This window comes from Dermacentor andersoni, chromosome 11 (assembly GCF_023375885.2).
Source record: "Dermacentor andersoni chromosome 11, qqDerAnde1_hic_scaffold, whole genome shotgun sequence".
Lineage (NCBI taxonomy): Eukaryota > Metazoa > Arthropoda > Arachnida > Ixodida > Ixodidae > Dermacentor > Dermacentor andersoni.
In genome coordinates, this window is record NC_092824.1 from 104,029,500 (window position 1) to 104,053,881 (window position 24,382).

The 24,382-nt window shown below is 46.5% G+C and overlaps 1 protein-coding gene across 10 annotated transcripts in view; it reads left to right on the top strand.

Moving 5' to 3' along the window:
• The window catches only part of LOC126539215 (lysine-specific demethylase 4A-like), a 58,815-nt gene that overhangs the window by 27,508 nt on the left and 6,925 nt on the right, over positions 1-24,382 (top strand). For 3 of the 10 annotated variants that reach the window (XM_055075260.1, XM_055075259.1, XM_055075263.2), the window contains 10 exons: positions 100-268; positions 1,899-2,146; positions 3,270-3,468; positions 4,727-4,803; positions 5,268-5,432; positions 7,324-7,581; positions 10,282-10,455; positions 12,349-12,468; positions 13,813-13,905; positions 18,473-18,549. In XM_055075260.1, coding sequence (XP_054931235.1) covers positions 100-268; positions 1,899-2,146; positions 3,270-3,468; positions 4,727-4,803; positions 5,268-5,432; positions 7,324-7,581; positions 10,282-10,455; positions 12,349-12,468; positions 13,813-13,905; positions 18,473-18,549 — 1,580 coding nt within the window. Of the gene's footprint in view, positions 1-99; positions 269-1,898; positions 2,147-3,269; positions 3,469-4,726; positions 4,804-5,267; positions 5,433-7,323; positions 7,582-10,281; positions 10,456-12,348; positions 12,469-13,812; positions 13,906-17,268; positions 17,345-18,472; positions 18,550-24,382 lie in introns of all 10 variants that reach the window. The other 7 variants (XR_007601262.2, XM_055075261.1, XM_055075262.1 and 4 more) reach the window with 7 other exon arrangements.

Here is a 24,382-nt window from a genome sequence, read left to right on the forward strand (position 1 = left end):
AGTTCTTCCTTTCTTCCATGGTGACCCCCTTCTGGTGACAAACATTGAAAGACCTGGTGTGGCTTGCGGGCCCTCCCGTCTTTTTCCCCCCAACTCCAGGTGGCCCATGAGGCAGAGGAGGAGGAAGTGACACCCACCCCTGGCATGCCGCGCAAGCTGTGCCTGAGCACAGCTGTACGACGCCAGCCCCTGCACCCAGCGCCCAAAAAGGCCAAGGTGCAGCATCCCACTGTCATCAGGGGCCAGGGCGAGGACAGCAGCGATGAGGGTGAGTGACAGTGGGCAAGTGCATGACATGCTAAAAATACGGAGCATGCCACCTGTGGTGCGGTGGCTCTGTGGCTGGGGTGTTCTTGTTGCTTAGCACGAGGGTGCTTAGCACGAGGTTGCTCAGCACGAGGTTGCTCAGCACGAGGTTGCTCAACCACGGTTGCTGCCCGAGTTGATTCCAAAACCGGAACACATTCTTCTTAAAACTGCAAAGTTTGCTTTCACAGACTGCCAGAATGGGTCTCTAACTTCCTGCTAAGTCCACTAGGTAGCAACTTGCACTTGGTTCTAATGTGCGCTAAGGTCGACATTGGCATGCACATTAGGATTGACTATGAAAGTGTGGCTCTGCCTAGCCACACTTTATTGTCACTGGCATCGAAACTTCTGGACATTGTGGTTGAGCTTGGCGAGTACCTCTGTTCATGCCGCTACAATTAAAGGATGAGCACGCCTGTTGTCAACTTTGCCACCTTGTTCTGTGGCGTTCAGAAGCAAGGATGTAGTTGTAAAGAAAGCAGATGAGCTGGGAGCTGTCTTTCGCCAAGTGCTCATAATAAACTTACTTTTCTGCCCTTAGTTGATAGGCTGGTGATGGCAGTAGCTTGGGCGTGATGACCAAAAAGGCCGAATTGTAGAGGCTTGCTTGTCCTTGAGCTCCCTGCCTCGCGCTCGTTGCATTTCATCATGCAGCGTGTGGACCTGTTGGGTGAGCTTGGACGCAGTCTCGATGCACAGAAATCGGGAAGCGGACTTTCAAAAGTTTTGTCTGACTCTGGCTACTGGTGCAATCATGCCTAAACTTTGGGCTAAATGGTTATTTAGCTGTAAGGGATTATGAAATAAATTCCTCTCTATTACCCAAGTGGGTAGTGGAGGTAAATTATTACTTCTACAGTCGCCGACCGTTTATTCGGACCTCACGGGGACTGCGGAAATGTCCGAATAAACAGGCGTTCACCATTCTGCAGGCGGTGTGTCCACAGAGCAAGTGCGTCTCGTGGACTTCGCATCTTTGAGTGTTTGTGCGGCTTCGCATTTGGGTGCTCGGTGCCACCTCATGTGCCTTTGCGAGAGCCAAGTGGCGCGTAGAAACATAGCTTGTTTCTTCAATCTCGGTGGATGAGATCACCAAAGCAGCAACTGAGTATTTGGAGACGATGTCAGTCTTGCGCAAATCCAAGCAAAACTGATCGCCTCCAAGCGTAGTATGAGGCAGGGCATTATTAGAGATTTTTTCAAGCAGCTAGCTCTAAGCCTAATAAATTTTATCTTTTTGGCTGAACAAATTTTTCAAACTATCTTCCCCATCCCATGAGCACTGGGAAATCGGTCAGTGACTGTACAGTAATGAATTAGAAATTGGTTTTCTGCCCCGTTTTTTTTTTTTTAACAGAGAGTTCACTTCATAATGTCAAAAACACTACTATGTCTTTGCATTATGTTTCCCATGCTCAAATCAGCATTTTTGAGGTATCAGACTCTGTGTAACAAATATCATATATTAGGCTCTGTGGGCTTAAAGTAATCTGAAGCATTCCAGGACTGCGTCTCTCATAGTTCGTGCATTGCTTTTGGAACATTGGAATACTGAAATTTGATTGTGGAATTCCTCGCTTACCTGCCAGGGTGGTCGTCGGGAGGGGACACCTCCGTGTCGAAGGCCAACAGCAGTACCGCCACATCCCCGGCGGCCACGACAGGTGGCAACGGCAGTGGCAGTCTCGGGGCGAGGGAGCCCGGTAGCTGGGCAGCGCCGTACATGGACCTGTGGAACTTCCGACCGGCCAGCCTGTATGCCGAGCGCCAGCTCAACCGGCACTCCTCCACCCTCGAGCCGCACTGCGCCCTCTGCCTGCTCTTCCGGCCACTCCAGGTGGGTGGACACGCGCTGGGGCAGCAGCAGCAGCAGCATGGGCCACGTGTGCCCAGCTTGTTTTTAAAAGCACTCTAAGGAGAGGCGACAAATCAGTTGACGCTAATAAAGCCATCGCTAAAAGCACTACTTTCGTAAATTTCATGCTAATTGGTTGATATTAGAACAGAAAATTAAGGTCAAAGTTGCACTGAAGGCCCGGCACCAGTAAGTCGGTGTGGCATCCCAGGTTTCAAGGTGCTTTTTTGTATTTGGACCATTGTGGCTCTAGAAGCTTTTAAAGCTGGCTAAGTTCAATCTTTTGCTTCTTTAGACTACTGTGAAGTCCATCTTTACCAATAGAAGGTTGGCTCTACGCAAAGAGAGGGCCTCAACATTCATGATGTCACAGCCAGGTGGACTTTTGTTTTTGCGTCTTTCCTGGTTTACCAAGCCTTCTCTGGGCATAAAAGTGGCTTTGTTGGTATTGCAGAATGGTAATTTAGTAAAACATCTAAAATGATATTTCTCTTTGGCGTGAGTCGCCGTGCTGTTGTACAGTGAGCAGATATACTAATCTTTAGTGCTAGGCATGTGTCCATTACATAATATTAACCATACACTAGGATGCCTGCTATGGAACTTTTATGCAGCACCTGTGATGGGGTGAAGACTAGCTAATGTACAAATACTTATTTTGTGCGAATTTCAGAATGAGCTTTCTCCAGGTCGTCTAAAAGAATATGAATGCTTCTGTATAGACCAAAAGCTCGGTGGAGGCATATAATGTAAAAAAGAAAGGACACATTTGTATTAGCGACATATCTCTCTGTGCAGCAGTGAACACCAATTCATCAGTTGTTGGTATAGTAAGCATGCATATTGACAATTTCATTTTGCCCATGCTTGCACAAAACATATTTGTTGCTTGCTGGCATGGTCATTATGAAAAGTGAACTTGCCTGCTCGAAATTGACCTTGTTGCAAGGGACATTCTTTCCTTTCCTGACCTTACTTCATTTCATTTCACAACCTTTTAAACCCTAATAAATAAAGCTTGCTGCAGGTTGACAAGTGCAGTTTGCCATTAATTAATGTGTAGAAACCAATAGTGATCTGGCAACGCATTTCGCCTGCTGTGCAGTATTCACGTGAGGAAACGCCCCGAGAGCAGCCCACAGTGCCGGAGTCGAGTGCCGTGTGGATGCCTGCCGTGTGCTTCGTCAATGGTGGCCTGGACGTGGTGCGTAGCGCCGAAGTGGGCATGCCGGAGATTCCCGACACAGACGTCAAGTCGAGCGAGCTGCTCGTTTGCTCCTCTTGCTCTGTCTGTGTTCACAAACGTGAGTCACGCATTTTGTTTTGAAGCTAAAGTCCTTGAATGTTTTGTACATTCCTGTTGTTCTCTTGGGGTCAGTTTGCCGAGTTTGAATGTGAAAAGTATAATGGGGCAAAGCACTAAATGCTTTCTGGTAGATTGCAAGCATGCTCAGTCAAGTAACGTTTTACCCTCCGACAAACTGGGCACAACAAACACAGGACGTGACAAAAAGCATGGCATAGTGGAAACCTTGCTGGTGTGTATGGGACCTCAAAGTGCCATTTGTTATAGGAGTATTCGTGAGGGCAGTGTCACAAGAAAATAAGGAACTCGCAACTAGATGCTTTTTCTTTCTCGCGGCTTTCGCATCGCAAAAAATGCCCCCCAAAAGGGATTTTTTGAAAAACACGTTTTCAGTTTCTAAAGGAATCTATTTTTCTATCTGATTCCGAAATATCACTGTAAACCGTGTAGAAGTGCTCTAAAAAAGTTTGCTTTAATAGACAAGGGGGCGAAAATTTTCATGGAAATCGAGAAAGAACAGCGTTTTTCAAGTCACAATATCTCCGAAACGGCGTAACCGAACGCCGCCATCTTGGTCTTGTCGGAAAGCGTATTTCTCAGTCTTAAACCACTTCAGCTATCTCTTCCATAGAGAAACAAGCTCACAAAAGGCAAATAATTGAAAGTCGTGCCAAAGTCTTCAATTGGCTGCTCCCGCCACGTGACTCCAGCGGGGTTTGCTATTGGTCTGGCGCTCGCGTCGTCTGCTCGGCTCTTTGCACCTCGCGGGTCTCGACAGTCTCCACTCGTCGTAATCTCGGCATGTCAAAACGGTCGCTACATGGACATCTTGCGTGGAATCCTCGGATATGCGGCTAAGCCTTTCAGCACTCGGTGTTTCGGAATTTGCGAACCAAGCACATTGCGTACACAATCCTCAGAACCGTGCCTAAGCATTTCAAGCATAGGCATCTCTGACCCGGCGACCAAGCGCATCGCACACAGACTTCTCGGACCATCGCCTAAGCATTTCGTGCATCGGTGCCTTCGATTGCCTGACTAAGTACATCGAGCATCTACTCCTCAAGCCCGCGACTAGGTTCTCCGCGCATTGCCATCTCAAACTGCGCGACTAAGTGCATCACGCGTCGACTCCTAGTACTGTGGCGAAGAGCATTAGATGTGAATTGTTACGAAATATGATGCTTGCTTGTGATATTGCATGCATTCATAGTTTTTTTGCTTAGAGCAATTTGCCATGTTGCTACTTCTTCCAGACTGTTACGGTGTCACTGTGCCCGTCATCAAGGAGACTTGGAAGTGCGACCGGTGTGCGATTCAACCTGTCAGCGTGGTAAGTTCCGACCTGGCTTGCATGGTTCATTCTGAAATGACCTTTTGCAAGCATTAAGTGTGCTTTTGCATTTTGAGCATTTCTCCCAGAGTTTCTACAGTGGTGATTTACTGCCATAACCATCTACAATGTTCAGTTTTGTTGGTCAGTGCTGCCACGAATCACCTGCACTATGGGCAGCTAGCACCAACACTTGGTGTGCCAGCCGCGGTGCCCTAATTCATAGCTTAGTGAGTGGAGGTAATAGCTCGGTTATCAGGGTCCGTTGTAACAAGAGTTGACTGTATCTTTATGGGTTTGAGCCGGGGTACGCCTTATAAGGATATGCTTGTTAGGCTGAGTTAATTAATGTTGTCATACTGAATGTAGTGTCATTAGAACGTACCATAAGAAAATAGAGCCTGTAGCTAGGGTATTATGAAGCACCCAGTGCACATAACCACATGCTGTTCCGTCTTCTGCAGGAGTGTTGCCTCTGCTCGCTGCGCGGGGGTGCCCTGAAGCAGACGACGCATGGTCGCTGGGTGCACCTGCTGTGCGCCCTGTTGGTGCCCGAGGTGCACCTGGTGGACCCGCACACCCGTTCACCTGTGGACGTGCTCAGAGTCACACCGCAGAGGGCCCGCCTGGTGAGTCGGAAGTGTGTGTGCTGTCCATCACTGTCTGCACTGTTGCCACTGGAGAGAGTCTATTCAGTTTGTCCTGAACTTTGCGAACTAGTTAGCTCTCACTCAGTGCCAGTTCCTACTCGTGTGCAACTGCTCCCGTATCACCTGCATGAATTTTGGGGCTGTGTTCTCAGACTAAGTTTCGGGGATAGTTTCACTTCCCTGAGATTGCGCGCAACCATTGCCCCGGACGCATGGACGTCTACGAGCGGCACCATACTTGGCCAAGTGACAAGTGCAATTTCTGAGCATATTGCCAGGAACTCTGTCAGTACAAATGGATGCATTAGTGCTAGTTGCACAAAATCTTGCGTAATCTTGTAAAAGTATCCCCAATTCTGATAGTCCGAAACTACAGCCCCTGCACTACCTCCCAATGAGTGCTGGGAATGCTGAGAACTCCTCCTCCACTGTGAAAATTGCGATGTGCAGAGGCCACCATGTTGAACTAGGGAAATGAATGGCAAAGTACAACACTGTAGTTATGGCGACGACGCCAGGGTCAGCATTTCGAGACCAACTTTAATATCAAAATTAGGGGTGTGCAAATATTGAATTTATCGAATACAAATCGAAATCATATACGATAATACCTGGTTAACTCGAAGTAGCAAAAACCGGAAAAAATTTCAAGATAAGCCACATTGCGGAAATTGCAGTGAAAAGTCAAGTTCTTTTTAAAACATTCACCGCTACTTACCAGCTTTTCAACAAGAGTTTCAAAACTGGCTCTTCATAAAGGTTTCAAAGAAAAATACAAAACATAGTAGATATTTCAACCAGCTTCGTTTTGCGGCACTGCCATTTTGTTCAGCGCAGAAAAGCTGCGCAAGGCTGGTCCGCTTTATGATAGCACTTGGATTTGGAAAGGCGTCCTCGAGCTGCTTTACACACCACATCAGCCGATTGTTCCAGCCGCTGCACTCAACTTTATTTCACAGCAAGCGAAGCATGTTCCTTGTTTCGTCTGATGTTAGCACCTCTCAAGGTCCTTCGTCGTCGTCTTAATTGTCCCCTCCATTTGTAACCATCCCAACGATTTTAGTGCCAGTGAATTCACCGGTCACCGGCTGCTTGCATAGCACGTACTTGCAAAAGTTCACATTGTTTTTTGTGGCACCATTGCTGGTAAGTTTGATCACTTCTTGGCGGAGTTCCTCGCAATCAATGAATTCTTCTGTCTCTGCCTGTGGCAAACTGGTGGCACGAGTAGTTGACGATAGCCGTAAAGCAGTTGGCGATACCTGCTGAACGAACTTGCTGCCAGGTGCTGCATAGAAGATGGACTGCTCCCAGCAAGTCAGCTTCATATCCTTTACCCTTTTCGTACGGTAATAAAATTAGCTGAAGTAGGCTTTTTCTGCAGAACTTGCGGTCAACGTAAGTCACACCTTGGTCCATCGGTCGTAGCACAGATGTCATGTTGGCTGGCAGGAACTCTAACCGCCTCCAAGTTAGATATTTTGCTGTGACCTGGGCGATTGTCCACAATGAATAGCACTTTCATACTCTTATTTGCCACCTTGCTATCTGTAACGCTAGTGTACTCTTCGAAAAGAGTTCACGCTGCTTTGTTTGCTTGATGAACAACGCCGTTCGTTTGAAAGTTGAAAACTATTTGAAAATGCAACAGCGCAAGGAAACACGGATGGAGACAAGACGACAAGGACGAGTGCCGTTCGTGTTTTGTTGCGCTGCCGCCTTTTCAAATAGTTTTCAGCTTTCACGTTTGCTAAGGGTAATTTTTGTCGTGTGAGACATGCACCATATAGTTTTGTACAGCTTTGAAGATACTATGTGTGAGTGCTCCTTTAACTTATTACTCTCTCCCACCACCTCCCTTTCCTCCCAGCGCTGCACGTACTGCCACAAGCTACGAGACCGGCTCGGCTGTCCCCTGGAGTCGGGCGCGTGCATCCAGTGCACATCGGGCAAGTGCACGACAGCCTTCCACGTCACGTGCGCCCACGCCGCAGGTGTCTCGTTCCTCACCTCCGACTGGCCACTGCCCATCTTCATAAAGTGCATCAAGCACAGTTCAACGCAGGGCGACACCAAGGTCAGGGAGGACACTACTCTTTCACGACTTGAGAAAGTGACACCACGGGAGGTAGCGTGTGCTGTGGTCCAGCAGTACTTGCATTCAGCATGCTAGGTTCTTTCAAAACAGTGGGCAGACAAGCTCTCTCCATCAAGTTAATTTTGCAGGGAACCTTTTAACGAGTCAACACGTTTGCTCAGTGGCTACAGCATCCTCCTGCTGCTGAGCATGGAGTTTGGGGTTCAGATTCCCGGCTACACTTCAATGAAGACAGAGTGAAAAAAAAAAAAAAGTTCATAGATTTAGCCGGTCAAAATTCATCGGATGCCTTGGCATGATGGTTCCTCGTAGCTCAGGCATTGGTTTGGGATGTAAAAATCGTAACAATTCACCTTTAGACTGCCCGTTCACGCACAGGTCCCAAAAGACTTGTGGTTTGGGAACGTGATCAAAAGATTTAGAGTGGCTAAGCAAGACTGTCATCTCACTGACAGCTTTGCCTGCTCAGTTGTGCCCATTTGCACGACCCGCACTGGCACTCGGTACTACTCAAGCGGCCCAACTTGGCTTGTCGTCATGCCAATTTGCCCTGATTCTCCTTCACAGGTGGCAAATCACGCCAAACCTGATAATGAAATGGCACTGCTCACTCTCTACTGGCGCCGTCCCTTTTATAAGAGTAAACTGTACTCTATCTTAAAGGGACACTAAAGGCAAATACTAAGTCGACGTGGACTGTTTAAATACCCTTCCAGAAACCTTTCAAAACTTGTTTCGTGCCAAGAAAAGACTTGCTCACAAGAAAATTGCAGGTGAAGGGTTTGAATACCTTTTTCTAAATTCAAATCTCCCACCACCGAACCGGGGGAGTGGTTACGTTTCATACGCCATTACCGCCCTTTGCTGTCGTCGGTAAGTAGCATGGCACCCGACAGACGGTGGTACCGAGCCAAGACAGAGTGGTGGATTTGCCACTGCAGCTGCTATTTGGTTGAGTGGCATAGACTGTTCGGTCATCCCGCGACATCACATGGAAGTTGAATTGTCTGCTACTTGCAATTTGTGAGAGTTTTGCGAGCCAGCAATCCCAGCGCAGCACTACACGATAACGAAATCACTGAAACTCGAAAAGCATTGGCAGCGCAGAGTCGAGCGAAAACAAAACCTTTCGATCACCCGCGCCGTTGTCAACGGTAATTTCAATGAGTTTTTTTCTAAAAGTGAACTAGAACTGGACGAACAGCATTTTATTTCATCTGATAATACAATACAAGGATGTTTCTTTGCAACGAGTGGTTGAGTACTAGTGACAGAATTCAGCTGAGGAGTGCTTTCGTCATTGGGCAAGTACTTGAATATCTTGGGGGGGAGTCTCTAATCATGTCCTGCATTTACCTCAATTTCTTGATTACCGTATTTACTCGCATAATGATCGCACTCGCGTAATGATCGCACCCCGAACTTGCCGCAGCGATATGTCGTGTGCCAAGTCTAGCTAATAATGATTGCGCTTACCATCTGTTGAATGCTACGCGAACGACTATTCAAGACGAACCAGGCGGTCTGCACGCACCAAACACTCTTAAGTAGATGCCTCATTTCATTACTTTCATCACTTTCCGCACTTCCATGACAAAAAGAGGTACAACCAAACTTTCCTTTATTGTGTGTAGGCTTTATAATGGTTGTGGTCAACAACAAAACAGGCGCCTTTCGATTCTTCTCATCTGCACTCGTGGGCAAGCAACAAATCGCAAGCGGCAACGATAGTAGCCACGTTTACACTGATACGTTAAAAGTGTACCTTATTCATACGCCAACGCTTGTAACACAGCTAAGATATTCACCCACTCTCAGATGCCGCAGTTTCCGCAGCATGCCCGCCATGTGTTTCTATGTCACTGGCAGCTAAGCGCGCCCATCTGTTTCTGCCCCCTCAAAGTGGACATGGCTACGTTATTGCCGGAAACTTGCCGATATTAACGATATTATTCATTACTGATACGGAAAAAACTGTTTCAATGCATGTAATGTACTCACGAGAAGAAAAAAAAAATAGCGTTTGGCGCTTTCGGCTTGCTCAGCTGGCCGCCATTTTTGTTTTGGCGTCCCGCACCCGCATCCCGCAGCAAACGGGGGACGAAAAAAAATATTTTTTTTTCGCGGGAAATTTAACCCGCGTAATGATCGCACCCCTGAATTTTCGTCAATTTTTTCTGACAAAAAAGTGCGATCATTATGCGAGTAAATACGGTATTAAGGCTCTGTTGGCGATGATATTGACACCTTAGAGATTCTCGAGCACTAATCTATCACTTTGGCGTGACTTGATATTTGCCTTTAGTGTCCCTTTAATTTGTGTACCTAAATTAATGTCAGCTTGCTACATTCTTGTTATGCAAGACTAGACTTTCAAGCAGGTGCAGCACCGTGTATTCTTGCCCAAAATTTGTAAGCATCAAATCTTTTGAAAAATTTTAGGATATTCAATATTTGATTCGATATTCGGCATCTTTTTCTTGTTTTGGTTTGATATTCAACTTGAAATCTGCTATTGGGCACTCGCGCACAAGTAAAATATAGTCGATGAGAAATGTTAAATTAAACGCAACCAAGTCTCAGTGGCACACAAACCAGGGAAACATCTCTGCATGTTTTTGGGTTTCCACGGCATTAGTGAAAGTTTGCTGCAGCATAAAGCCGTTTGTGGGTAACATTTTCAGTGTCCTTGGTGTCCTTGACTTGCCACTTGCGGAATGTCCTCTGCAGCGCCCGCCGGCCGAGCCCCTGCCGGCAGTGGAGCCCGGCAGTCGTGTGGTGGCCAAACACAAGAACGGCCGCTACTACTGGGGACAGGTACGAGATTGTCGCAGCCAAGACTTCTACTCGGTAGACTTCGAAGACAACTCCTCCTGCGACAATATGCGGCCAGAGGACATAGTGGTAAGCGCACCGCAAGTTTCTTGCATGTGAAGAGACGGCATGTCCACATCTAAAGTTGCTTTTTCATTTCCCCGGGAGTGAACAGTGAACTCTGGTAAGCAGAATTCTTGGATGTATCAAACAGTGTGGGAACGTGTGGTTGGACTTCTATAGAGTCACTGTAAAAAAAATTAGCTCAATATGAACCACTTCACGTGTACTCAATGGTTAAGGTGAACTGTAAATGGGAGTTGTTTTTTGCTGAGCTTGAGGTCATGAGTTTGATCCTTGCTGCATTTCAATGGAGGCGAAATGCAAAAACACTTGTGTGGACATTGTAGGTGGACGTTAAAGAACCCCAGATCGTGGAAATTAATCTGGTGTCCCTACTAGGCATGCCTCGGTTGGATTGTGGGTTTAACATTTGAAACACCACACTTTTATTTTATTTTTTTGGGAGTGAAGGGAGGGGAGTTGTATTGTTTTGTCACGGCCAAGGCATTACATAGGGCGATGCTCCAGCTGCTTGCTGCAGTGATACTATGTAATTGATCTTAAGAAGTAAATTGTAATTTGCCATCACTATAGCAGCAGAATGTATGCCACAGCTTTCCCTTCTTTGTGTGCTGGATAGGGTATGTGTGTCATGGCCATCTTCAGTGCCACGCTCGAGGGTTTCAATATTATGTGACTGTGCCTGCCTAACATTTTCTTCAGACTGGTTAAGCAGCTATGTTATAGTGTAAGTGTATAGTGTTGTGTATATTGTGGTAAATCCCGCTCACCTTTTCGTACTGTGACGCGACCACCACAAACCGCGCACTTACGATTCATAGACGCTAGTAGCGCATTCAAACAGTCGAAAGTTGCGATGAAAAAGCTCGTAGCCAGCTCGTTTGTCCCTCCAGCAGTGTCGTCAACGCGATCTAGCAGTTCCGATTTGCGGTCAGTAGCAGGTGTTGACACTAATGCTTGAAGTTTTTGTTGGGCTTCACTGTCCAAACGCCGCAATACTTCTGGCTGCAGAATAGTCGTATCATGCCGAAACGTCGATGAAACGCGGCCGTTGTCAGGAGCGCTTCCTGAAACTGGGCCTAACACACCTCCGGCGTCGCTCTACTCCGGAAGCGGGTCATTATCACTGTCATCGGGAAGCGGCGCGGCGGAGAGTCGTTTCTCGAAGTTGTAGGGTGACTTCCTCTTCCTTTTTTTTCCAAATTTATGCTTTGTAGCGAACTTTGGAGTCGAGGTCGACATCACTACCAGCGTGGGAAAACTCGTTGGCATGCGCAGCGGCCGCGGAGTGATGCAGACGATGCCAGTCTAGCCAATGGTGCGGCTAGCTGAGGGTCACATGCCTTCGCTGAGCAATTGCAGCACTCATTCGGACTTCTTTTTAAGGCGGAATTTCTTCACTGCCAATGCGTGGACGGAGCCAGTGATGGCGAGAAAATGAAGACGAGAGACTGCTCTTTCAAACGATGTACGGGTTGGCGGGACCGAACGACTGCAGGGGCCATCACGCGCCGTGGAAAAAGCGCTTTTTTACAGAAACTTCAGCTTGTATTTAGCTGACACTGCTGCCAAAAATTTATATTACGACTGAAATATCGATTTAGAATGCGAAAAATTTGGTAAAGTGGTAGAGTAATAGTTGGAAATTCCAAAAATACCATTTTCAGAATATCGATTTTTTTGCGATTTTTTTTTTCTCTAAGACCTGTGTCCCCCTTTAAGCCCGAGAACACATGTGAATACAAGGTCGCTACTGTTCAGCACCAATAGGGGAATGGCCAGTGTTCAGTCAGGTCATTAATGCTGGCATTGTAAGTCTCATAGCTCCTTATATTTTCATGTAGCCAGCGTTTATCTTTCCTATCGTTCTGTAACGGCACTGGGCCAATTTTCTTTCAGGATCGTGACTGCGTGCAGGCAGGACCACCCAACCCTGGCGACATAGTTCAAGTGAACTGGACGGACGGCAAGTTGTACAGCGCTGTCTTCAAGGGACACAGAACGATCACCTTGTACACGGTAAGGAGAGGACATTTGGTGGTCATTCATGGGGACAGAACTGTAGGCATGGCATGGTTGCACTGTGATGATGAATGTTTTCTTGCACTGCATATCACTGCAGGAGTTCACTAAAATGCATTGAGAAAGGAGAAAAGGATGGGCGAGTTGTAGTGGATTCATTTCGGTACTAGGACAATGAAGAATGGTAGGCAGGACATGTGCTATTCCTCCTCAAGTATAGAGGATGTGGATTGACAAGACAGCAGCACAGATCCCGTCAGTTTATGTTCTTTCTCTTCGAGTTGCTCTGCTACCAAGACCAACTGCGAGTTCTCTGAGGGCACTTGCACATGAGTGAGTGAGTGAGGATTGGGGCGAGCAGTATTTTGAACAAAACTGTAGGATCACTGCTGTGAGTACAGGAATAATAGCTGGTAATCATTAGCTCTAGATGTTTGTAAGAGCATTGTCTTGCTAGCTACTAAGCAGTATTTTGAGAAAAACGGTAGAATCTCTGCTGTGAGAAAGGAATAGTGAGCTTTTGATGTTTGTAGCAACATTGTCTGGTGAGTAAGCAGGCTTATTATTCAAAACGTATTGCAGGATAAATATACCGGTGGCTTACCTGGAATTGACCACTGGTTATTTGTTCTGTGCATTATGTTCCCTTCCCAGCCCTGCTCTGTGTTTGCGACTCAAATCCATACCGTCATCTTTTACAGCAAAGTTGTTAGCCTCTAGTTGGTCGGGATTTTTCGTGTCCATAAGAAAAAAGAAATTAACCGAGAAAAACTGCACATCTCCTTTAGAATCAGGCATACGACACACAGCTCAGTGCGTTCACGGTAACCACCGGTTGATCGCCAACAAACCTCGTACCGTGATCTCATGCCAAATCCCCGTGTATTATTCAACGGGTACGAACATATATTGAAGGTGAGCTTCCTGCGACGGCCTGCCGCACGAAACCCCCACTGGCTAGGCCTAACCAGCGCCATCTCATCGAGAATCGGTGGCTAAAGTTGCAGTTTGGTACAAAGTCAATGAAATGCTTTGCAGTGGCTGTGCTACACTTTGAAAGCAGAGCAACCACCCACCTCGCCAACGAAAGTGAGGGCTCATCTTAGTCGTATGCTTTGATTCCCAGACGCGCGGTTGCTTGGTCTTTTGCATGTGCACCCCCTTTGATAAAACACTGTTTTGGTTGTAGTGCGAAAATTTGTGCCTCCAGTGACTTGCATTGTAAGCGGTTTATGTTGTAGCAGTAGTTGAAGATAGCCGAGAGGGAGTCTTCATTCCACAGTGAATGTGAAATGAGCCAATGACAGTGATTTTAAATCAGCGCTTGTTCCATGTGCACAGGTGGTGTTTGAGGACGAGTCCGAGCGGATAACCAAGCGTGAGGATATCTACGCCGAGGGAGAAGAGCTCCCGAAGCGGGTCAAGTCTAGGTTGGTACGTATTTGGGACTGCGGAACGCTACCCCACCACTGAGGCCACACGCCCCCCGTCCACCGGGCCTGAAGGGTTCCCGGTGGCATTGCCCTTTTTGGTTCTATTGGTGCAGGGGGAAGCCTGTCTTGCATCCCTCTCACATCTTCTTTCAGTGGGGCTCCCCCATTGGTGGGCACCTGTTGGGTGGGAATCACTGGTGGGACTGCCTGCAGGCACAGCAATGCTGCTACTGCTCGGGGGGAAAGCGGCTTTTGGGTGGCTGAATACTGCTTCTGCAGGCATCGCTGCTCTGACCCCAGCGTGCAAGCTGATTTCGCATTGCATTGTAAAAAAAAACTTTGTTTTTTGCACTCGCCTTGAGGCTCAAAGGTTTGAGAGATTTGAGGTGTGTATAGATACAAAGAATCTCGACAGGCAACATGCTTTGATTGCAACACGTAAGAGTGATTATGGTACATAGTAATACGGTACGCAGTTTACACATCCCAGCGACAATTCCTTAGGAGCGTAGTTTCCTACAAAAATTGAACTGTGGTGCTAGTGTCTGCAGCAGCTACAAGTATGGCAGTTGAGACGCAGTGGAAATGATGGCCCTTGTCGAAACAGTGTCCTTCCGGTTGTTGAAATGGCCTTTTGACTTTGCAAGCAGATCATTTTCAAGTAAGGACTGCATTATAAAGGCGAAGATATGCATTGATAATGTATGTGGGCAAATACTTATTGTCTTTGTGTGTTCAGAAAACTCTGATTGCTTGAAAATTGGGAAAGAAAAAGCATAATAATAAATGACACCACAGGAGCGTCTGAAGCCTTAAGCACAAAGGTTGAATGTAGCTGAAGGATTGCAGTGTCAGAGCTCCCTCGAGCCATTTTAGTGGGAAACTCTAGCTTGAGAGTAATGAAAGCCGAACTCAAAGGGCATGCTTTCATCTACTGCAGGTGCCAGAAGCAATTGCAGGAACTGTCAGTATACCATGGCCTCTATGTTTTAGCCATCACTGAGAAGAAAAAAAAAAAAAAGACGCATGGAGCCGGACAGTTGGCAACAGTTTGGTCGGTTTTGATACCATACTGGTTTTAGTTGAACTGCTGTCTGCACTGCTGCACTGCTGTTGCAAGTTCATTTGATCTGAAGCGGCATTGGCAGTATTGGCATTACCATCACCCATGTGATGGTAATGTTTGCTGGAGTTAACTTGTATTCACCTAGTTGTTAGTGTGAGGGACCTTGAATGAGTTAACCCTTTGAGGGTCAGTTTCTTCCTCTGAAGTGTAAACATGCATTGTTCATTCGTGAATAGAGATGAGCTAGCATAAGTACTTCTAATACGAATAAAAAAGTACTGTATTTACTTGCATAATGATCGCACGCCTGAATTCTGTCGTCAAAATTCGATTTTTTTATGTTTCCCGTGTAATGATAGCACCCCGAACTTGCTGCAGCGATATGTCGTGTGCCAAGTCTAGCTAATAATGATCACGCTTACCATCTGTCGAAAGCTACGCGAACGACTCTTCCAAGACAAGCCAAGCGGTCTGCACATACCAAACCGTATACTTAATTCTTTGACCTTCTAAGGGTTCATTGTAGTTGTAATGTTGGTACCAAGTGCGAGGAACCATATTATGATGAAGTGTATGTGAGGTTAATCTGTTCTTGTATTTATGTAATTGTCCATGTGAGAGATGGTAATGGGGATACATTGCACAGGTTGTTTGGGTGTTTGGCTGTAGTGTAGTTGTAACATTTATATGAAAATGCTCCGAGTCATAGTAGCTTCTGCAAAAAGTCTTGGTCCCTGTATACGGTATCCCACATGCCAATTTGTTGTCATAGTGAGCTTGTACTATGTGGAAAATTTCATGTAGATTATGGGGGTTTGCTGGCAGAGACCATAGCACCCCAGACAGGCAACATTGAACATTTTCAGTCTGAAATAATTGGCGATGACCCTGTGACCCAATATTAAGAGAGACCCCCATTTTCTCAAGCAATCCTTTACTTGGAGGTCTTTTTCCACTGCACTCAACTCAGTACAGCGTCACTAAAGCAGACGCTAGGCTTCTCAGGGGTTGGTGTGAAGTGGAGTGAACAAATTCCCTGAGCGGAGGAACACTCTAGAATACAGTGGTCAGAATTGGAGACCCAAAATCTGACACGTGCCAAGTATAATTTGGATCAGTCGGCATAAGTGCGCACAAGCATGGTAGAGGGTCTCTGTTTATTGCTTTATGGACTTCTAGTGTGACTGGAAAGCAAGGTGTTTAGCAAGACAGTTCAAACTAGTTTGGCCTGTTTTACATATTGTGTACATATTGTGTTAAACGGCACGTGACGGTAAATTGTTTTGCGTCAAGCGTAATTCTAATGCAATACAGCTAAAACTTCCTTGTAATATAAGTCTCGCCCGACATGTTTTTACAGTCTCGCAGTGTGATCCTAATGCTTTTTTTTTTTTTTTTGTACGTACCACAGCTGGGCAAAACTGCAGTAAACTAAGGCCCTACTGGCTGTACCGTGCTGCTTGTGACGATAGCATAGGAATGGTGGCATGGTGTCTTGAGGGTTTTCCGGAGCCTGGGGGCATGGGACACTGGCGAATCCACCAGTCCGATCCGCCACTTCGATGAGAAGCAGCCATTTCTCATGGATGTAGCCGTCAAAACCCACACAAAAGGTTGTTCACAAATCTGTTATTGAGTGGACAAATTGCACGCTGGGGAATGGCGCACAACTGCTTGCAGTCTACTTCACTCTGATAAGTGTTAACGCCTTCCAAGGTGTACCTGTGTCACCTGAATGTAAACATCACGAGTGTGATACCCAATTGGTCATGGTGTCATGGGAAGAAAAGCAGCCTTTTAAAAAAGCCTTTACAGGAAGTATACACGTGACGTCGTGCACGCCATAACGTCCTATTCGTAGCATCTACGACTGCCGGCAGCATTGCCGTGTTAGTACATGTCCAGCTAGTTCTGGCTAAATTTTTTTATTTGTCAACAGTACTACAGTTTTAGATGGTAGTGAATCTTTTGTTGATTTTGCATGAATTATTCTTAGCATGTTTTTAATCTATACGTGAGAGTATATAGCTGATTCTAGTTGATTTCGAAAGTTGTCTTAGCAAAATGAAGGATACAGTGCTTGTCTGTGATAACGTAGACATCGCTGTGCGGTTTATTACCACAGCTCTTCTAGCATATTTTATGTTGTAAAGCATGCAGCAAAGCACTTTGCCATTGATGTAAACTTATGTCTTAAGATAAGCATTTCCTGTATTTGCAGCATTGCTAGACTGATACTTTGTAGGCCTTAGACAGGAGTACTACTGTACTTAATCTTTCTCATTTAAATTTTCACAGAGGATTTTTAGCGGATTCTAGTGGATTTCGGATTCTGTTTTAACAGAAACCTTGCAGGAGGCAACAGTGACTTCAGGTGAGTTGATAAATATAATAAACATGTAGCATATCACTACACTACCTGTGCAACGCTATGGCAGCTCCGACGACGTCAGTGCATACCGCCTGTTGAAAGCGACCCCAGCCAAAAAGCAAATGTGAGGGCATTTTAGCTTGACCTTTTATACTCAATGAGCAATATGTCACTGTCAGCACCACCCTCCCAACCTTTTGACTGGTGTTACAGTAAGGCCCGATTCACACAGCAGTCATTTGCCCTACTGGTGTCAGGGAGTGTTTCGGCACTGGTTTCTTCTAGAAAACTGGACACCAGCAACATTGAGGACATAGCCGACATTCCCAGTGTCCTGTTCTTTAGGAGAAGCTGGTGACGAAATGCTTTCTCTGACCAGGTGCTGGTGCCTTGATAGGATGGGGCGGATGGTGGTCGTGTAAATTGAGCTTTATACGTTCACGTGAGGCTAACACTCAATTGTCGCGAGACACAAGTACGCATTGGAAGGCGTAAAATTTTCAGGGTGTTGTGTCGTATGCCTGCACCTTTCTTGGCATTAAAGCTTGAGGTTTTCTCAGTGCACAAGGCACAATTCGGTGGTTTCTTCCTGGGGCTGCTGTACTTGGTGGTGGCAGGGCACATTAACGTTCCCTCGAAAGGGATGTCCTGTATAACCTGGGGGGGTTGTGCCCAAGTGGTGGGGTGTTCCGCTTCTTATTCAGTGTGCGTTGCTGCATTTGTTGTTTGACTAGTGCACATTGCTTGTAGTGCACCACAGTTTCACGAGTATAACCTGCACCATAAGGTCAGAAAATTACTTTTTAAAGTTAGTGTTCGACGGAAAATAAGCGCACCGGAAGACACACACGAACAGCCGAGAAAGACACAGGACAGCGCCTTTCCTGTGTCTTTCTCGGCTCTTAGTGTGTGTCTTCTTGCACGCTTATTTTCCGTCGATCTGCAATGCACCATCTAGCCCGTCTGCAGGTGGTATTAAAGTTAATGTTGTTATTTAAAAACTTGTCACAAGGCATATGTAGTAAAAAAGAAAAGTGAGGAAGGGACATAAAAATATAATTGCATTCAGCCCTTTGTAGTGCAGCTACTGCTGCAATGAGTTTGCAAAATGTGGCTGTGGCTTATACGCAGATTGCGCCTCCGAGTGCGGCTTCACAGCAAGGCAGAACACATTGCGGTGAAGCTGCCATGTGGAGGCAAGGATGGTGGTGACTGAACATACAAAGTTGTTTCTGGAGATGTGCTCGCTCTTGTATGTTTTGCCAGTTAGAAGTTGTAATGAGGAACAAAGATATTATTTGGTGGGTGCTGGCCCACTGAATATTTATATCATGGTGACTACCAACCATGAAAACCAGGAATTCAGGGATTTTTATTGGTCTGAAGATACTCGGGGAAAACTCGGGGAATTTGTGCTTCTATCAGGGGAAAATAAGCTGTCATTTTATTGAAAGGGAACGATAGTCGCCCCAATTCTGGCTCGAGTAAAAGAGAGGAATCGTATCGAATTGTCTTTGAAGTCGTGTTGTCGGCTGGAGGAGTTGCCAGTGTACAATCAACGAACGATTTTTCGGACGCCCGCTTTTAGGGACATGCCCGATAATGAGGACAGCTTTGCGGTGCCACCATGTACCCCATAGAGTCAATGGAGACTTCTAGCATGTCTGCTGTTCCAGCAAACGGGGGTGGTTTGGGCGGATTGCCGAATGGTTGGGTGTGTAAACGTGAGCGGCCGGAGTGGTGCAGCCGCCTAGTGGTGTAGAGCTTAGCCAAACACAAGGCTAAAATTGCAGTAAGCTACTATATTCTGCTTCGCTGCTGGTGAAAATTTTGGCAGCGCCGTAATGGTGAACACAATTACACCGCTGTCAAATTTACACCAGCAGAATATAGTAATGGGCTCTGTGTTTGTGTTGAGCTTTGCACCACTAGATGATGCCACCAATCTGGCCACTCACGTTTACACCCCCGCTCATCGGGCAAACCGCCCCCGCTTGCCGATACCGTATGCACTAATGTATAAGAACGTCTGAAATTTCGGTCGCAAGAACCTTTCACTGCCGTATTTGCCGTACTGTTTGCCGCGACCGCAGGTCTGAAATGGTATTAATCTAAGCAAATGGCACCGTTTTGATTATCTTGCTCCCTTGAACCGGAGCTATCGCACGCAGTTCCGCTGGCAGCCATAGCCACCACCATGGCAACGCAATGCCTAACTGCTTTGACGTTCACTATTAAGGTTCTTGCCATTTGGTGCCATGTTTTTTCCTTGAAAGAATTCGCCGCTGCCAGCAGTAGCAGCAAGTCCGCCTCTGTAACCCTTGCGAATGGCTTCAAATCTTAGAAAACGCAGTGTTTGCATAATGCCAGTTCCCAAATGGCAGCTTCAGGTTAGCACAGAAAAGTTATGCTGTGAAGCATAACCATGTGAAGAGGCAATTGTCACGGGACACAGTACGTATTCCCTTATACAGGCATGCACCTGCCATCTCCTGTCGCAGTGCGAGCACCAATATGCCTATAAGTGTACTGGCAGATGTTCAGAGCTTTTTCGGACGTGCCTGTGGCAGTTTGAGCCCTTTAAGGGCCCCTCACCAGGCCCCATAACAAATCTTGGTTATAGTACAGTGAAACCTCGTTAAACCGTAGTTGGCCGGAGCTCGGAAAAAGTACGTACTAAACGGTAGTACTGTTTAACCGAAATAGCATGAGATCGCCCACTTACCTGTAGAAAACGGAACTCAGAGAGAGTGCGATGAAAGGGGAAAAAACATGCAGTATTTATTCACTTCGCGCGACATAAGTGTTATTTTCGTTTGATGCCGCGGCGGCCTAGCACGACGACAGCAGCCTCAAACTTACTCAAGCTGCGTGCCAGCTTCTCAGCCAGCCCCCCTCCTCTCGGCAAACACTCGCACGGCAGATTCCTCGTTGGCGTTACGTATTCTCCGTGTACGCGCGCACTAGTGCTGCATAAGTTCCGGGGGGCCTTTTTCATTGCCGGGTGCCGGAGTTCGGAAAACTTTTGGTTTGGAATAGTTACGTTATCGCGCCCCTGTTCTCGTTGCGACGATTGCATTCACGAGGCTGACGTAACGCGCAGCTTCTGCCACTGTCGGGCCTGAGTCGCCCGTGCTGTCGCTTTCCGTGTCGTCCTCATCACTGTCGCTAGTCGACACTTCGGCAACAACAGAGGCAACGATGGCGAAAAGTCGAACCTCGTAGCCGACATCTCTTTGCGGTCGCAGCAGCGCTGCCGAGCAACTTCGCATTCCAAATGCCACACACTGTAGTCAACAGCAGATCCATGTCGCGGGCCAGCGCCGACTTCATGTCACGTTCGATAGCACAGACGATGTCTAATTTTTCTTCTATGCTGAGCACCCGGCGTCTTTTTTATCCGAGCTTCGGCATGACGCGAGTCCTCGCTTGCGCGACGCCATGACGCTCTCTGGAACGGCGTCGAAATGATGTCGATGTTGATGCGGCTTCACGTGCAAACGCACAGGGCGCTTGGAGGCCGTTGTACCGATCTCTGAGGCTTGTTGTTCTGCCGGACCGCCCGGTGGAGACGACGCACCGCCGTGTTTGCGCGACGAAAAGTGGAAAGGCTACGTTTTAACCGATGCGTACGCAATAAGCTGGTACGGTTTATGCGGATACTAAATACATTATGTTCAATGGCCGCTGAGTCGGGGAATTGACTTTACTACTTTTAAACCGAAACTACTGTTTAAGCGGGTACGGTTTAACGAGGTTTTACTGTACATTGGAAGTTGTTACGTGTCCTCTAGGGAGCGTTCTGCCACAAAAATGTAAAAAATCTGCTCATTAATAGCAGAGATAGAAATATTAGAGTGCCGCGAACCCATGATTTCAGAAGGCAAGCTCCACTGCATAGTGAGACACTCTCTCCACTCGTCCCGTCTAGCCTCTGCAAGCGAAATTCCTTCCCTGTGGTCTGTCATGCCGGACCTCGAGGATCTTGTGACGCATATGTCACGGGCCCCACCTTCACTCCCTCCCCCCCCCCTTCCACTTTTGCTGACGGCGTTGCGCGCAAGCTGTTGCGATGTCTTGTTTTGAGCAGCACAACGACACATGACTAGCAGCATAATTAAGTGCTACACAAATACTGAGGTAGAACAAGCGGATCGCAGAGCATGATCACGCGCTGGAACACGGTAGAAAATAGCATAGTTTTGGTACCTGCGCACGTGACTGCATGACCGTGGGAACAAGCAGACGAAGCGGAAGTACATTTCTCCTGCTTCAGTGTGAAGTAAAACAAAAAACACGCAGACATTCTGTTTGTGTGTTTTATTGTTTCTCTAAACTTCAATTCATCAATTCAAGCAACAGATCACACAGATAACCGATGTTGCCTTGAACAATTCTCGAAGTCACACTGCAGACACGACTACGTAGGCACAGGCACACGACTATGTCACCGTCCGAATTGGAGCACGGTCACCGCGAGAAAAAGGGAAAACGGCATTCGGAATTAAATTTCAGACCTTTCCGCAGCACGTAGAGATGTTATTCTATGAAAACACGGTCTTTAGTGCGCATTGCATGCTCTGCGCTTGTTAGCTCAAAATTCCCAGACCTGGTGAGGGGCCCTTTAAGGACAGTAAAAGACATGCATTCATTTTTTCGCGCTGCCAGATTTTTCTGATGTTTTTGCGGCTCCTACGGAGTCTAAAAAATCGGACGTTGACTGTACAACTGACCAAGAGGATGCTCCAAATGGTCTGGGGGGTGAATGTGCGGCGGAACAAGGACAGAAGGGATCATCGCATTGAGAATTGATCGGGAAAGGAACTGTGCCGCCTCTTCTTTGAAGGAGCTTGAGCTCAAAAAGCAAAGTATTGGCTGATGCCAAAATGCAGGTGGCCCTCACCCAAACCAAAATAAATTTTTAAAGCAGTGAAACGCAACACTGAGGCATTGTGCACGGACTGAGAGTAAGTCATGCAGTTGAGGTTGACTTTCCAGCTGCTGAGAGAATCTCACTTGTGACAAAGCTTGGGCCTAATACCAATGAGCTTGTTATCAATTGATAGAAATAGCTCATTTTCGATAATATCTACTTCTGTAAGCATCTCTTTTTATTCGTATTTGAAAATGTTAATGGGCTTTACCTTTTTTTTTTTTTTTTCAGATACATTTTATTCACAGTGCAGTTTACTAACCGCTCCCTTCAGTTTTCTATTTTTAATGAAATAAACACACTCCTTACTATTCAAACTGCATTAAATCAATTTTTAAAAATTTTGTTACATGCATACTCGAGAGTGACAGCATCGGGCGACATGATGTCGGCCCGTCTTGACATAAAACAAAGTTCTGCATTATCAGGGGATTTTGCAAAGGCACTCGGGGAAAACCTGGAAAGCTCAGGGAAATTGAAAATGTCAACTTGGTAGGCACCCTGAATATCTCTGTTCCTCATTACAAAGTAGATTTGAGAATTGGTGCATGTGGCTGTTTAACCATTTTATGGGTGGTATGGGTGTGCAGCCTTTCCGGAGGAGTAACACGTATCATAAAGGTTATCACTTTTTATTTCTTTCTTGACCGTTACCACAAATGTCAGATACCGAGGTTGATCTTAAATAAGCATGCTAGGCAAATAACGGCTCTTCTGCTGAAACTACTGCCTTGTTTGTGCTCATTTCACACAAGGTTGGCATTTCGCAATGTATTTCTTTACCATGTTTTGTTGCAGTGCATGCCTGTTTCATCCAGCATAAATCACAGCCACATGTCTGTGGCATTGTGGGATTTAAATACACTCTAAACTCGAGATAACGGAATCCCGTGACAATGAAATACGTATTTGCGTGTCTCTGGCGAACGCCCATAGGACTCAATGCATTTCATCCCTCAACAACGAAATGCATCTTTACTACAATTCCGCAGCAACAAAATTTGCCGGAACGTAGCCCCACTTATTACTTGCTCGCACAAGGCTAGCAGTCTGCAAAAATTGCTCAAATGCGATTGCTTTGCACTAAAATTGTATAAAATACCACCACATTACACTTGCATGGGTGCCGCCATCCTTGTTTACAAAGGCAAGGAAGCACCAGAAGCGATCGCATGTGCAGGAAGCATGTCATGGCCGCCGTCTTGTTTGTTGATCGCCCGTGTGAAGCAGCATGCATGTTGCTACCAGCATGTGACGACGGTTTTGGCACACCTAGTGCAGTGCATAATGTGTGCCTCGGTGAGAAAAATGCAGCAAAAAGAAGGAAATCTGCATCCCACCGACGTGAAATTGTTTATGGTGCTTGAGATGGCGGTCGCAGCATGGAGTACCACACATAGCGCCGTGATTGAGCGATCATTTGGGTATACGCATCCCTCACTTCAAGAATGCTGGTCTTTGTGCCATCCAACAGGCGTCGCATGCGGATACATAGACCTGCATTAAGGGACTGTGATCTCAATCGATTGCCTTCAAGTATATGAGATACGATTACTTTTGCACTCGACACTAGATGCGTTTGTACCTACGGGCAACAGTGTGCGCTGGAGAAATGCTGCTGCATGTGTGGAGCGCTGTCGCTCTGCATCCTGTGACGACTTACGCAAAATCTCACAAAAGTGATTGTCTCCCCCTAAAGCAATTGACCGAGAATACTGCACCACTGCTATGCTGCCGCTGCTGATCGACACATGTCACGCACTTTGTACTGTTGACAGTGCGGTTCTAGATCCTCGAGCAAAGCTTGCCAAAGTAGCTTAACGGAATTTTGACAGTAAAGTTTCTTTCTGTGACACATTACCTATCTGTGCTGTCTCATTTCGCAACAATGAAATCCTCGCGAAAGCAAATTTTTTTATGTTCCCACCGATTTCGTTATTGCGAGGTTTGATTCTAGTACTTGTCTCGATTAATAAGACTAGTGGTGCCATCTGTCACGGTTTCCATTAAGTAGAGCTCTGCCCTAACAGTGGAAGTCTACACCTTGCACCTTATACAGATACAAGTAATGTACAATTTTAATTTCTTGTGGTTGAAACAGGAAGTTA